The sequence below is a fragment of the Oncorhynchus tshawytscha genome, linkage group LG03 (assembly GCF_018296145.1).
Source record: "Oncorhynchus tshawytscha isolate Ot180627B linkage group LG03, Otsh_v2.0, whole genome shotgun sequence".
NCBI lineage: Eukaryota > Metazoa > Chordata > Actinopteri > Salmoniformes > Salmonidae > Oncorhynchus > Oncorhynchus tshawytscha.
Genome location: NC_056431.1, coordinates 25,539,693 through 25,552,619, shown reverse-complemented (window position 1 = coordinate 25,552,619; position 12,927 = coordinate 25,539,693). Strand labels below are relative to the sequence as shown.

The 12,927-nt window shown below is 42.9% G+C and overlaps 1 protein-coding gene across 1 annotated transcript; it reads right to left on the bottom strand.

Annotated features, from left to right (window-relative positions):
- Positions 1-1,084: 1,084 nt before the first annotated feature.
- LOC112246549 (lysophospholipid acyltransferase 5-like) lies at positions 1,085-11,837 on the bottom strand. Its single transcript, XM_024414945.2, has 13 exons — positions 11,696-11,837; positions 9,010-9,117; positions 7,249-7,355; positions 6,797-6,890; positions 6,410-6,447; positions 5,358-5,536; positions 5,084-5,192; positions 4,864-4,950; positions 4,420-4,586; positions 3,975-4,122; positions 3,170-3,325; positions 2,790-2,921; positions 1,085-1,505 (listed from the first exon to the last, which is right to left on the bottom strand). The coding sequence occupies exons 1-12, from the start codon at positions 11,778-11,780 to the stop codon at positions 2,802-2,804; spliced, it is 1,398 nt and encodes a 465-aa protein (XP_024270713.1). The 5' UTR covers positions 11,781-11,837; the 3' UTR covers positions 1,085-1,505; positions 2,790-2,801.
- Positions 11,838-12,927: the final 1,090 nt, after the last annotated feature.

Sequence of the window (12,927 nt, the reverse complement as noted above, 5' to 3'; positions counted from 1 at the left end):
ACGTCAGTGGTTAGGGCAAAGTTTTACCAAGTCCTAAAAAAGATCGAGGAAGGTGCTAGATCTTACTGGAGACCACTTGTGATGCTGCTGACATTGGTATGGTGATGTCACTCAATGTAAAAGTGGTGGTTTTGGTTACCTATTGTTTAAGTTGGGAGTTTGTTTTCCAGTTTGTTCAGAGACAGCCGGAAGGGTGTGGGGTGGCAATGGAGTGAGAGGACGACGGCAGACAAAGAGGATGAAAAGGGTCATGAGGAGAGGGAGATGGGGGAAGAGGAGAGCATTGAAATCCCTTCATGGAATCTTATCCAAAGCTACAAAATGGTTGATCGTAAAACCCTCCTAAAATAGCTATAAAATCCAGTCTCGTCACAAAATAAAGGAAACAAAATCTGAATTGAAACCAGAAAAATGTAAAAACAGTTGATAATACAAGGCCATTTTTGAGTCACGTGTTAGTGTGTACAGTGCTTCTTGTGAGTGAGTGTTGGCCAATGAAAACACTCCTCCCCCAAAATATATAATTCCCATCAGAGCAGCAATCCTTGGTTTTTTGTTCTCAACAAAATGAATGTTTACATTAAATCTGAAAGTGCCAAAAACATTTCTGTTGTGCCTGAACCATAGAGCCTGCACAGACATGTCTATATACACACACACGGAGTAGAGAAAACATTAAGAACACCTGCTCTTTCCATGAGACTCACAAGGTGAATCATGCAAAAGCTAAGATCCCTTATTTATGTCACTTGTTAAATTCACTTCAATCAGTGTAGATGAAGGGGAGGAGACAGGACAAATAAGGATTTTTAAGCCATGGATTGTGTGTGTGTGTGTCAATTCAGACGGTGAATATAGACAAAATATTTAAGTGCCTTTGAACGGGGTATGGTAGTAGGTGCCAGGCGCACCGGCTTTTGTCAAGAACTGAAACACTGCTGGGTTTTTCACGATCAACAGTTTCTATGTGTATAAAGAATGGTCCACCACCCAAAAGGACATCCAGTCAACTTGACACAACTGTGCGAAGCATTGGAGTCAACATGGGCCAGTATCCCTGTGGAACGCTTTCGACACCTTGTAGAGTCCATGCCTGACGAATTGAGGCTGGGGAGGGGGGGGTGCAACTCAATATTAGGATGTTTTGTATACACCGTGTATATGGACTTGAGGGAAGGGTTGAAACAGGAAGAGAGATCATAAAACAGAGCTGCCTACGGATCCAGAGCCTGTGAGTGGCGAGTGCAATATACTGTGTATAAGACTTCAGTCTCTCAAGTTCTAAAAACCAAGAAAACACCCCTGATTGGCTCAATGGTTATTTCCTGTACCTTTATCTCCCTGGTCCCAAAAAAACGTGCGTCCCGTCCAAAACACTAAAATAAATAGAAAGAAAAATGTGTACACAAATAATATTAAAGGCTTTAAAATATTTTCTGATCCGCTCCTAGTTAAAAGTCACAGTTCCCTTCAGTCACATCCTGGGTGGAGATTCAGCCAGAGACCTGAGAGAAAGAGAGAGTGATTAGTTGAGGTGATTTTTTTCCCCCTTACAAAAAGTGCTTAGAGCATGTGATGGAAATGCACTATATAAATCCAATCCATCATCATAAATATTATTATCATATATCCACAAGTAACATAAGCGACAGTGACATTTCTGTTTCTGTCTATTCATAAAGATGTTGTGAAGATCCCTCTACATGCATGAGGAAAAATGTAGAAGCCTAAATCTCAAACAAAAATGGGGAAAAATTGGCAGCATTTGTTTTGGATCGGAATCTTTCCCATTCATTTTAGATCTGCATAATTTTGAATTCATACCATCTATGGAGGTATGAAAACATCTGTCAAAAGTCATTTTGGGGGTAAACTGTGCCTTTAAATTAATTATCTGGAAACTATCTTTTGCCAATATGGAGACTAATGAATAACTGAAACATAGAGAATGTGTTTACAGTGTATTAAGTCTAAACTAGGACAGTAATGGTATAACCGCCAATTATGAATAATAATTGTTTTAATACATTGCTTTTAGGTCTTTCAACTTCATTTTCAAGTAGATATAGTTTACCCAATAGCATTTTTTCATTTTTACATGACGAGGGTAAAGTTGGTAATGTCTCAACGAGGGCAGCAATCATTTTACGGGCAGTACAGCACTGTTGGGAGGGGAAGCTTCATTTCCTAAAGTTCCAAGTGGTCAAAAATCATACATTTCTCAGACGTAGGTGCCACCAAAGCTGTGTTGTATACATTAGGTATGTCGTAGATCATTTTCAAAGACACATTTACAAGCTCGGTTTTTGTATCAGTAAAACGGGCCAATGTTTTTTTTGGGCTAGTTCACCCAAATGACAAAATAACACACTGGTTTCCGTACCCTGTAAGCAGTCTATGGACAAGGTAGGACAGCAATCAATGCTTACGTTTTGTTTACCTAGCCACCGTTTCAAACGCTTTTCATCTACAAGTAACTTACAGTTTTTGATACGTAGATGTGGACATTTAGTGCCAAAAAAATGCCAATACAGCTACCATTGACTTGCATTTGTGCCACAAATGCTAAAACGTTAGCATTTGAAACAGAAGCCAGGTAAACAAATCCAAAGCATGGATTTCTGTCATACCTTGGTCCATAGACAGCTTATAGGGTAAGGAAGCCAATATACAATTTTTTAAGATGGGTGAACTATCCCTTTAAATCATTATCCAAAATTCCATTATCGCCACAGCCTTACTGTAAACACAGAAGAGTCTGGGAGAACTATACAGAAGCTTGCATTTACCTAACATAGTTCCTAGTCCTCCTTTTTCTCGCTCCGTTCTTTTCTAGGTACCAGCACCTTGCGGAGATACGGGATGCCTAGATACAACGTGAAGAAGAATATGTGGCCGCAGAAATAAATGGACGAATACACCTGCAAAACACAAAGATGACAAACCGAGCACATTAAATCCTCATCCAGACAGCCGTTTCCCCAACCCAAGTCAAAAGCTTAAACGCATGCCAGAAAACTGCACTCACTCATCACACAATAATCCATGATCTGAGTTCTAACATGTTTGTGGTATTACAAACTGCCAGCTACCTTTAGCTACTTCAAGTAAAAATGTGTTGCAATATGCTTATGACAACATTCCGAATGCTTTCTAAGCCGTTTATTACCCTGAGCCACTTGTCGTAGGTGAAGAGGCAGAAGGGCACCAAAGGATAGCCCATGAAGAGCCAGTGGATGAACTGCTGGACCAGGTAGATGAGGGGGTAGAAGGAACTGTTGGCCAGGCGGGTCAGCAGGGGACTGTCCCTCACCAGCGCTTGGGCCTGAAACAAACAGGGATACGCGTACAGTATAAAAGGTATAGTTATGGACATGGGCGCACACAGTAATGCAGTAACGCATACAGGGCAGAGAGTTTGAGAATCCTCCAATAGCTTAAATGGAAATCTTGAACCCTTAGTTGATGACCCACTTGAAGATAAATTAGCACTGACAGGTTGTCTCCTCTTGACGAGGTTTAAAATGCACAGCTCCAGAGAATGGAAAACATCACAAAGAGAGATGAAGCCATTGCACACTGTTTATATGCTCCCAATGTTTGACGCAACCATGTTTTGACTACTGAGGGTCAGGTCGTCCTCGCAAAATAGGTTTCTTAACCTTACCAGCTTAAAAAAATACATACGGTACATTCCCACCGTGGTCAAGACATTGCAGTGTACAACTTTGAAAGCATCCAAAAATAAGCAAGGCGGCATTTTCCGGTCTCCTCAGGATTCGCTCTGCCGCTTGTTTCCATAGAAATATAATTACTAGAACAGCCATTCCCAATCAAACCACTGTGCTGTGATAGGTGGACAAGCAGCCATATTGAGTGTACCCATAGGAGTAAAACAGGAAGTAAAAGCAGGAAGTTCAGTATTCAAGTAGTGCTTTATTAAAATTCTATTAAATTCCATTATTTACTCATACCTGTCTCTCCACATTTACGATGATAAACTCCATGGAGAAGCAGAGGAGGTATCCGGAGTGCGTGCCATGCCAGATGGCCAGGAACGCAAGCGCGGTCACCTGAGACAGGAGCTTATTGCCCAGGAACTTCAACCGCTTAAACACATGCCTGGAGGAGTGTTACAAACCACAAAATATTGTTAGATATATATTTTTATCAATTAAACCTGTATTTATACAGCTTAAATCTATTTTGCAAGAGACCTTTAGCACTTTATCAGACACTAACCTAGCCATACAGTTTTAAAATCAGACTTTAAGGTCCCTGCTAGCCAAGATCCCTGGGACGTCCTTACCCAATTAAGGTGGAATTTAAAATGGTTAAGGTAAGGGTGGGGATGCCCCAAGGATCCCAGAAAGCACTAACCTGGCCATAAATAGTTACGAGTTTTAGTCAGGCACTAACCTGGCCACCCAGGCGTTGGTGTTAATGTTGAAGGAGGCGATGGTGCCCGTGAAAAGGGGTGTGGTCTCAAATGTCCACACCTTCATATTTGCGCAGGCGTCCCATTGGTACTCGCCATTCTGACCCAGGCCATTATAGCCAAGCCCAGAGAGTATACAGACGCCCTCCTGAGTCACAAATCACAGACATTCCTTTTACAAACACTTGAATAACTTCTTCCTGATAAACCTAAATACATGGTATCGGTGATATACTGGGCTCCCAGACCAGTTTCTTCTCCCCTGATCTGACGTAGGTGTGTCCCAACGAAACTAATCTGTGTGTGAATGACAGGTATGTGGAGACAGGTGTGTCTGTAAAAGGTGTTGTTATTTTGAAGCGGGAGCAGCCTGGAAATGAGATGTTTTTGCATACCAAGTGCTGCTACATTGTGCTACTACTCACCGCTATGACCCAGCAGCTGACATATTTGTACAGGATGACTTTGGCCCAAAGGAGGATGAAGACACAGCGGTACCAGAACGGCTGGGCCTGAAGAGACACGTTCGCATTTGACTTTGGACGGTTACATTTGTCAAACAGAACATATGGAAATGTGGCTTTGGCTTCAATCAGTGATGTTAAAAGTGTCAGGAATGCTGGTGCAAAAGCAAGGCTTTCTTACGTCATACTCGTCTGTTAGGTAATAGCTATCTGGGTAGTGGGGACTGAATATTGCGTAGATCACCAGGCAGAGGAGGCCAAGGGAGAATCGCTTCATAGCAGGTATAACACTGAGAGAAAGAAAAAGATTGTTAAGTAAACCAATGTATCCATCTCCTTCCTCTCTCTGCCTCCATCCCACCTCCCAGTCCGCCCCGTCCCACCTCCCAGTCCGCCCCGTCCCACCTCCCAGTCCGCCCCGTCCCACCTCCCAGTCCGCCCCGTCCCACCTCTACCTGTTAGGTGGCTGTCCGGGGCAGTCGGTGAGCTCCCCTTTGACGAGCCTCTGGTAGCTGCGCAGTGTGAACTGGGGCCCCACCAGAAAGCCTCCGTAGAAGTAGGAGAAGCCGATTACCTCCAGCAGAGAGGGAACTTTGGCTAGGGCTGACCTCTTCTGCTCCTCATTCAACTTGGACTGGTGGGGTGGAGGGGGAGAGAGGAAGGAGAGTGAGGTGGAGAATAGTGGTTGGAGCCAGGGAGAAAGAAGGGGGAGGGTTAAGAGGAGATGGAGGATTTAGAGTAAAAGGGGAAAGGTTGGGTAAATGAGAAAAGGGAGAGCAGAGAAAAGGAAAGCAAAGAGGGGAAAAGGGTAGAATGAAAAGTGAAAGAAAAGGGGAAAGAAAGAAAAGACAGGAAATAGAGGAGAGACATTTAACAGTGCACAGTCACTGGCTGAGCTCGCTGCATATCCAGTTACCCAGGGTTCTTGTTGAAAGCGGCCCATGGTTTGACCGCAAATTCAATTGAACCAAATAGGTCTACTTAACAGGCATTTAACTAGGGGGCATAAAACTGCTGGTTTTCCAAGTACAAACCCGTGTGCCTGCCTTTTGGGGCCTTTTTGACTAGACAAAACAAGATACACAGGACAGTAACTAGACTACGGGTGTGTCCCAAATCGCACCCTATTCCCTACATGGCGCTCTACTTTCGTCCAGAGCCCTATAAGTTGTGCCATTTAGGAGCACCCCTACACACAGAAAAGGTGAGAAGCAACTGTACAGAGTAACATTTGTAATGATGACCACTAGACACTTGCCTGTTTGTAAATGGATAACTTCCTCAATGCAAACAACTCAACTCATCTCTGACTGGTGTGTGGACAAAGTCTCTCACTCAAACATTCAAACTGTCTGTCTGTCTCACACACACACACTTGGAAGAGGTTGAAGCACAAACAGACAAGTACACTGATAGAGCAAAATAAAAAAAATAGAACAGAGATCAAAACAATATCACACAGAATTGACCAATAATCAAACGCCGATAGAGAGATCAATCAACTCACTGGTTCCTGGCCACCGTCATAGTAATCAAACGACAAACCTGAAATCAAAGAGAACGCAAATTGGCATCAGTCACCATGTTATGAAAGCTCCTAGGATTGCCATGAACATTGGAATGAATACTTTGACTGTAGATGTTCCTCAGCTGCACCCATGTAAAACCATGATGGATCTTAGTAGGTTTTTTAGTATATTGCACTATGCAAAATACGATCCATGTTATCGCCGAGGCCAATGAACAACTACGACAACGCAAGTCGCCGCTAAGAAAATAAGAGGAAATCGGACAAATAATCACGCAGCAACGGGTGTTACACAAAATAAGTGGGAAACAAAGAGGGGTTGTACAGAGCAGCGGAGAGAGGGTGTTTGTGATGAGGTGAACATACCGATAAGTTTGAGTGCAAGGACACATTGGGGCATGGTCCACTTGATATCATATTCTTCTGTAGCGGTGTAGTAGTAGCCTGACAGCAGGTATGCCTACAGAGAGAGAAGAGGATAAAGAAGACATGCTTGATTCACACACAAAACAATGATTACAGTCACACTTTTTTTTTTAAAAGGAGGGCGAGCGAGCGAGAGCATTACGTCATACAGTGGCAGTATTCTACGGCTCTTCAGTACTCCAGTGAAAGAGAACATCGTAACATGAACAGCAGAAATCACACACACACGGACAGTGCAGCTCTTCAACCACCGTAGCAAGGCAGCGGCAACGAGCGAGAGATGCTTCCTCTATCACCTGACTCCCGCATCACAACAGAACACAGGAGGAGATTGAGAGAGAAAAGGAGAAAAAAAAAAAAGGGAGCGAGAAAGATCGAGGGAGAAATCTCACCATTTGAAACATAAAGCTGGCCAGGACGGTTGTTATCGTCCTTCCCATAAGCCTCATCATCAGGAACTGGACAAGGACGCATAATGCAGAGTGATAGAGCTGGGTTCCTGAAAGAGACAGAAAGATGGAATGATAGAGGGACAGAGGAAGGGAAAGGGGCCAGAGAGATGGATGTAAGCGCAGAGAGAAGAAACAGAGGAAGAAAGAGTGCAATTCTTGCAAATTGAAGATGAGCAGGTCAACACAGGTTATCAAGTGAAGAGGATAAAAAAATAAGATAGAATCCACAAAGACAGAGAAAGTGCAACAGACCTGCTGTAAAATCCAAATGCAGCAGAGAACAAGGGGGGAAAAGGTTGCGTTATTAATCCCGTACTATCATGTAAACCTCAAACCATCCATCCATCCCTCTCTAGACTCCCTCAGTCTGTCAAACTCCTCTTTACATCTTCACAATTACTCATGACTTGGTGGTTACCGCTTAGGCTAGCTATAGCATACAAATTGAATGATTGACACTCCTGGACTAGCTCAAGGTCTAACATACACCCGCGGGTGTTTTGAGCAAAATACTTTTTAAAAATAATAATTTTGGGGTGGGGAATGAGCTCAACCAAATCAAAACTGGGTAGAAATGATAAAGGAACTAGGTTTATAGTCTCTTCACTTTGTCCAGCTTTCTATCAATCAGTGACACGAAAGCTCCCCGACTTTCTAGCTTTCGTGTCACTGATTGATAGAAAGCTGGACAAAGTGAAGAGACTATAAACCTAGTTCCTTTATCATTTCTACCCAGTTTTGATTTGGTTGAGCTCATTCCCCACCCCAAAATTATTATTTTTAAAAAGTATTTTGCTCAAAACACCCGCAGGTGTATGTTAGACCTTGAGCTAGTCCAGGAGTGTCAATGCAAAATCCAAAAACGATGGCTAGAGGACTGTATTTTGGTCATTTAGACAGTGAGGAAACATAACCAATTTTGTCTGCAGCCCTCCGGACCTCCGTGAAGACCGAATCACGCCCGCGGGTCGAAACGAGTTTGACATCCCTGAGCTAGACAGATCCCGCCCTTAAGATACTGTCCTGTTCTAGGCCGATCCCTTGCAGCGTTAAACACTAGGGTGGTTTCTTAGTACGGCACGGAAGCCACTGAAGCAATAATCAAAAGCTGCAAACACCAAAATATTTCATTTGAAACAAAGAAGGCATTTCTGGATTTCTGGAAAACCAGGGAATTTATTGAAAGTTTCCAGAATTTTGCAACACGACTCCCACCGCAACAAAGTAATGGCGAGGCAAACACGGTTTACATAAATGAGCCACTTTACCTAAACACCTTCAATCTCCTCCACAATCCCCCCCGGAGTTAATAGGTCCCCATCCCAACTCTGTAACAGTTTCCCTGCCAACATGACCGCCATAAGGAAATCATTACCCATTCCCCCCAACACTCATTCCCCAGCCACTTTTCTACAGGGTCAACAACCCACTTGCTCTCTCACCTCTCCTTCACCTGAAGTTGGGATGTTCCAATATTGTTATAAGCCATTGACACTATTTACTTAATGTAGCACTGCTCAGAAATAGGCTCCTGGTCATAGCAAACTTCTCAATCCTTTTAACGTATTACAAATGTATAGGCATGAGCCGAAATACCTACCCAGTTCCTCCTTTATTTCCTCCCCCACACCACATCCCCACCTCCTTTCTCTCTGCCTCCCTCCTTCTCTATTTGCCTCCCTCCGTCCCCTCGCATCTCACCAAAGTTGAAAGCCGCCAGAGACAGTCCGGAGATGGCGTGGTATAGGTGAATGACAGTGGGTGCCTGGTGGAAGAAGAAGCGGCGGTACAGCAGGGCACAGGGGTACCCTGAAGGAACAACAGAAAGGAGGAGACTGTTAACATGTGCAATCAACACGAGTGAATCATTCTAGTCAAGAGCCCTTAGTGCTGACAGCAAAATGAAGACCTTGTAGTTCAGTGCTGTAACCAAGATAAAAAACAGAGACTTTTATCAGTGCACACCCAGCGATGCAATTGGTCTGGGGCCCACCGGGGCTGAGGTTCTGTACCTTAGGCAAAAATCATATAACCTACAACAAGATCTAATGAAAATCAAATCGGAAAAATGGTTTTGTACCCAGTGTCTCCCACCCAATGGAGTCAACACATACGAGACTCTGTGCACCCACTTTTCTGACTGCTTGCACAGCCTGCGCAACTACTATGAAATTGTTGCCCACAGACCCCCCAAAAAATGTGGAACATGTCAAAAAAAAATACTTCTGCCGTGACACACTTTGAAGATGCTGCAGACCACAGTTACTTTTCTTCAGCCAACAACATGAGCAGCCTAACGAACACCAAAATCAGAAAAACCCCATAGTAGAATAGTTGACCTTTTCAATTGGATTCTCACATTCCACGCGAGAAAATAATATTTTTCTCGAGACACTTTCAAATTGTATGTACCACAGGGAGAAAAAAAACATGGCCGGGCATACAATGCATTATTGCACCATCACAACTACACATTTGAAAGGGGTTAATGGCAACTGTTTAAAAAAAAGGGGATCCCAGCTTTCCATTACTACTGTATTTATTATTTCTCAAATCCTACACATTTGTTAACTGTACCATTTTCAAAGTGGAGTGGGCAGAATGGCTTAGGCGTGTTTAGCCCTCACTGTTCACGAGAGGAGATAAGGGCATAGAGGAGATAAGGGCCAAATGTAACATGGGTCAGGTGTAACAGGTAGGCCTACACTTTAAAAATAAATGTCCTGTAACTTTTACGGTAACTTACCTGTAAGTTACTGTCAATTCTAAATAAACTGGTTTAACAATACTTTGCTGTAAAGTTTACTGTAATACCACTAAACAAAAGTTATGTTTGGAATTTACAGTAACATACATTGTATTTTTGGGACATTCAAGTCATCAATATGATGCTAACTAGCAACAAGATCATGTTTAGAGTTTGCGATGTAGCTAATTCTTAACCCAATGGGGTAAATGCAGATGGGCAATCCCATTCTTCAGCCCATTTATTAGCCAACATACTGCATCAGTTGGGCTATAGCCAGGTGATAGCCTAACGCTTTTAGCTAAATAGCGAACCTGCCAGATCATGATAATATGGACCATTATGTTTTGGGGGCAAATTATATTTTAGATGGTGTTAGCATCGTTTTATTCCATTTATATGGTAGTGGAATGTCCTTTTAAAAAGGCACCAGAACTGACCTTCCCACAGTCATTTTACTGCTAAAAAAATATATATACAAAAAGATTTTGGAAACACGGACCAATCGTTGAGGTTTTAGTTCGCTGGACACTTCAAATTAAGTGAGAGATTCAGCTCAAAATGTTTATGCCTAAAGCAGAGTGACTTACCATGTTTAAATATGAAAAGTCACTCCACTGGAATGTCATTATCTGACCATTATACAGAAATCACATGCTATTTGGTTGTGAATGGCAGCAGTTTATTAATTAACTGTCGTTTTGGTGCATATTGTTAAGGTTAGTGCATTATAGAACCCCCCCCCCACACACACACAGTTTTCTGGTGTGTGTGTGTGTGTAACTGACAAGGGTAGACATTGGCACCAGAATTAAAACTCGTAATCACATTTAAATTTACTTCCATAAAGTATAGAGGTGGGGAGGACTTGCAATCTGATACCGTCAATGTGTCACAATCACAATGATGACTGGTAAAGGCAGTATTGTAGTTCATATAAATTCTAAACATTTACAAGATTGTCAATATGGGCCAAAGGTAAGATATCTACAGTTATAGGCTACAGCAAGAATAAATCATATCAGGGTCCCAGAAGCTGAAAAGCAACTGCAATTGAAAAGGCAATGAACGCAACTGTTATACTGCACTATTTGTTAGTCAATCCCAGCATATGTGACTTCGGTAGAAAAACATGCTCATGTGTCAGACCAAAGTTCAGAGATGACAAGACACCCGGCTACCTGGGATAAACCGACCATTGTAAAGTAAACCCGTCCGTACTGTATGCCACAACCGCTTGTAGTAACCTCGTCTGCTATAATCGCTAGCTAGCTAACGTTAGCTAAAAACATTAAAATAATGTTTTTTCTGACAGTCAGCAGAGAAGAATGCATTGTGCGAAGTCTTGTGCCCGCTCAACCTTGCAGTCCGTCTGTCATGTCAGCTTGTCAAACAAGGCTAGCTAAGTGCATTTGGCTACTGTAATCTTTCGGCTTGCCAGCGGGTCTACTCGCTAGCTAGCCCAACGTTAGACTGGCTAGTCACTGCAGCTGAGCAAGAGACATCATTAACGTTACCAGGTTTAGCGGAGTGTGTGTGTGTAGTTACACTGTTTTAAAGGTGTAACTCAATATTACATTGACACATGGTTATGTCAGAGCGTCTACTGAAAGCTGTCAGAGATGACGAAATTGAACTCACCGACTAAAACGGACAGAATCAGTCGAACCGCAGGTTCTGGGGAACCTAAAGATTCCGACAATTTCTCCATCAAGGGAGCCGCCATCTTTCGTGTGGGCGGAAGTGGCTCTGGTGATTCCGTAGATGTGTACCTTCGTGAGCGTTCCACTCTCTCCTTTATCTGCCCTTGTCGATTCAGCGCTCCCCCCACCCCTTTCCCCTCCTCTTTCTTTAATGTTCATTCTTCCCCTTTGTCACCACATCGACCTTCAATCTCTTTTGCCCCCAAATTTCGCAACATCTGTTCAATCTACTCCAACCTCTCTCACTCAAGTACAATAATATGCAGCCTACTGTTGTTGTGATATAGTGCATTTTGATCTTCAATTGCTAAGAAAATCATAAAACTTTTTTTGTGGGCAAAAATACATTAGGTTGTATATACACACCATCAATACAGTAGAAAATATTTGCCTCCATCCACTGCCTAATATCATATTGCATTCTGTTGTCAGTGCTGCTCTACAGTGGTGTAAAATCCCCCCCGTGTGGCGTGAGTGAGGAATTACATGTTTGCCCAGGCAAGTGCATGCACCACCAGTTTCGTGTTCCCACAATGGTTAAAGGCCCACTCTTTAATTCGAAAAACAACAAAAACGTTATTCAGCCACTCGATTTTCTATATAGGCCTAAACTGAGGGATGGGGCTGGACACTTAAATTCATAGATGTTGCAATGTATGGTACTGACAGTGCATGACATGAGAACAACAACATGACCGTTTTAACTTGATTTTGAAGCTGTACAGTGAGGCATTTATAAATGCTATTCTTCAAGAATTTGTGGGCATTATAATTATAGATTAACACCACAGTTGTGTCAGAAGTGGGATAGGGATGACCTGTAACGGCCACCGAAAGCACGGACGGGTGTGCTTGGGCCCTGAAAGATGGCGAAGCACAAGGACTTGCTTCCCGTTCAGTTGAGGTAGGTAACAAACGTGACCTTTCTAAAAACCGATTACCGCTCCCCAAACCGTAACCTTTGGAAACCTGTTTGTGCCTCGAAATCTCGCTCTGCCCCTGGAAACACTACAATATTATTAATTTAATGATCAGAAATGGCGGTAAATATCATAAAATGGGCCTAGAATTTGGGGAAGGTAAACTGTTCAAGATTGATCAGATCATGTACAAGGTGACACAGTTTAATAGCCTGAATCGGCTTCTCTACCTGACTTCACCCCTCATCTT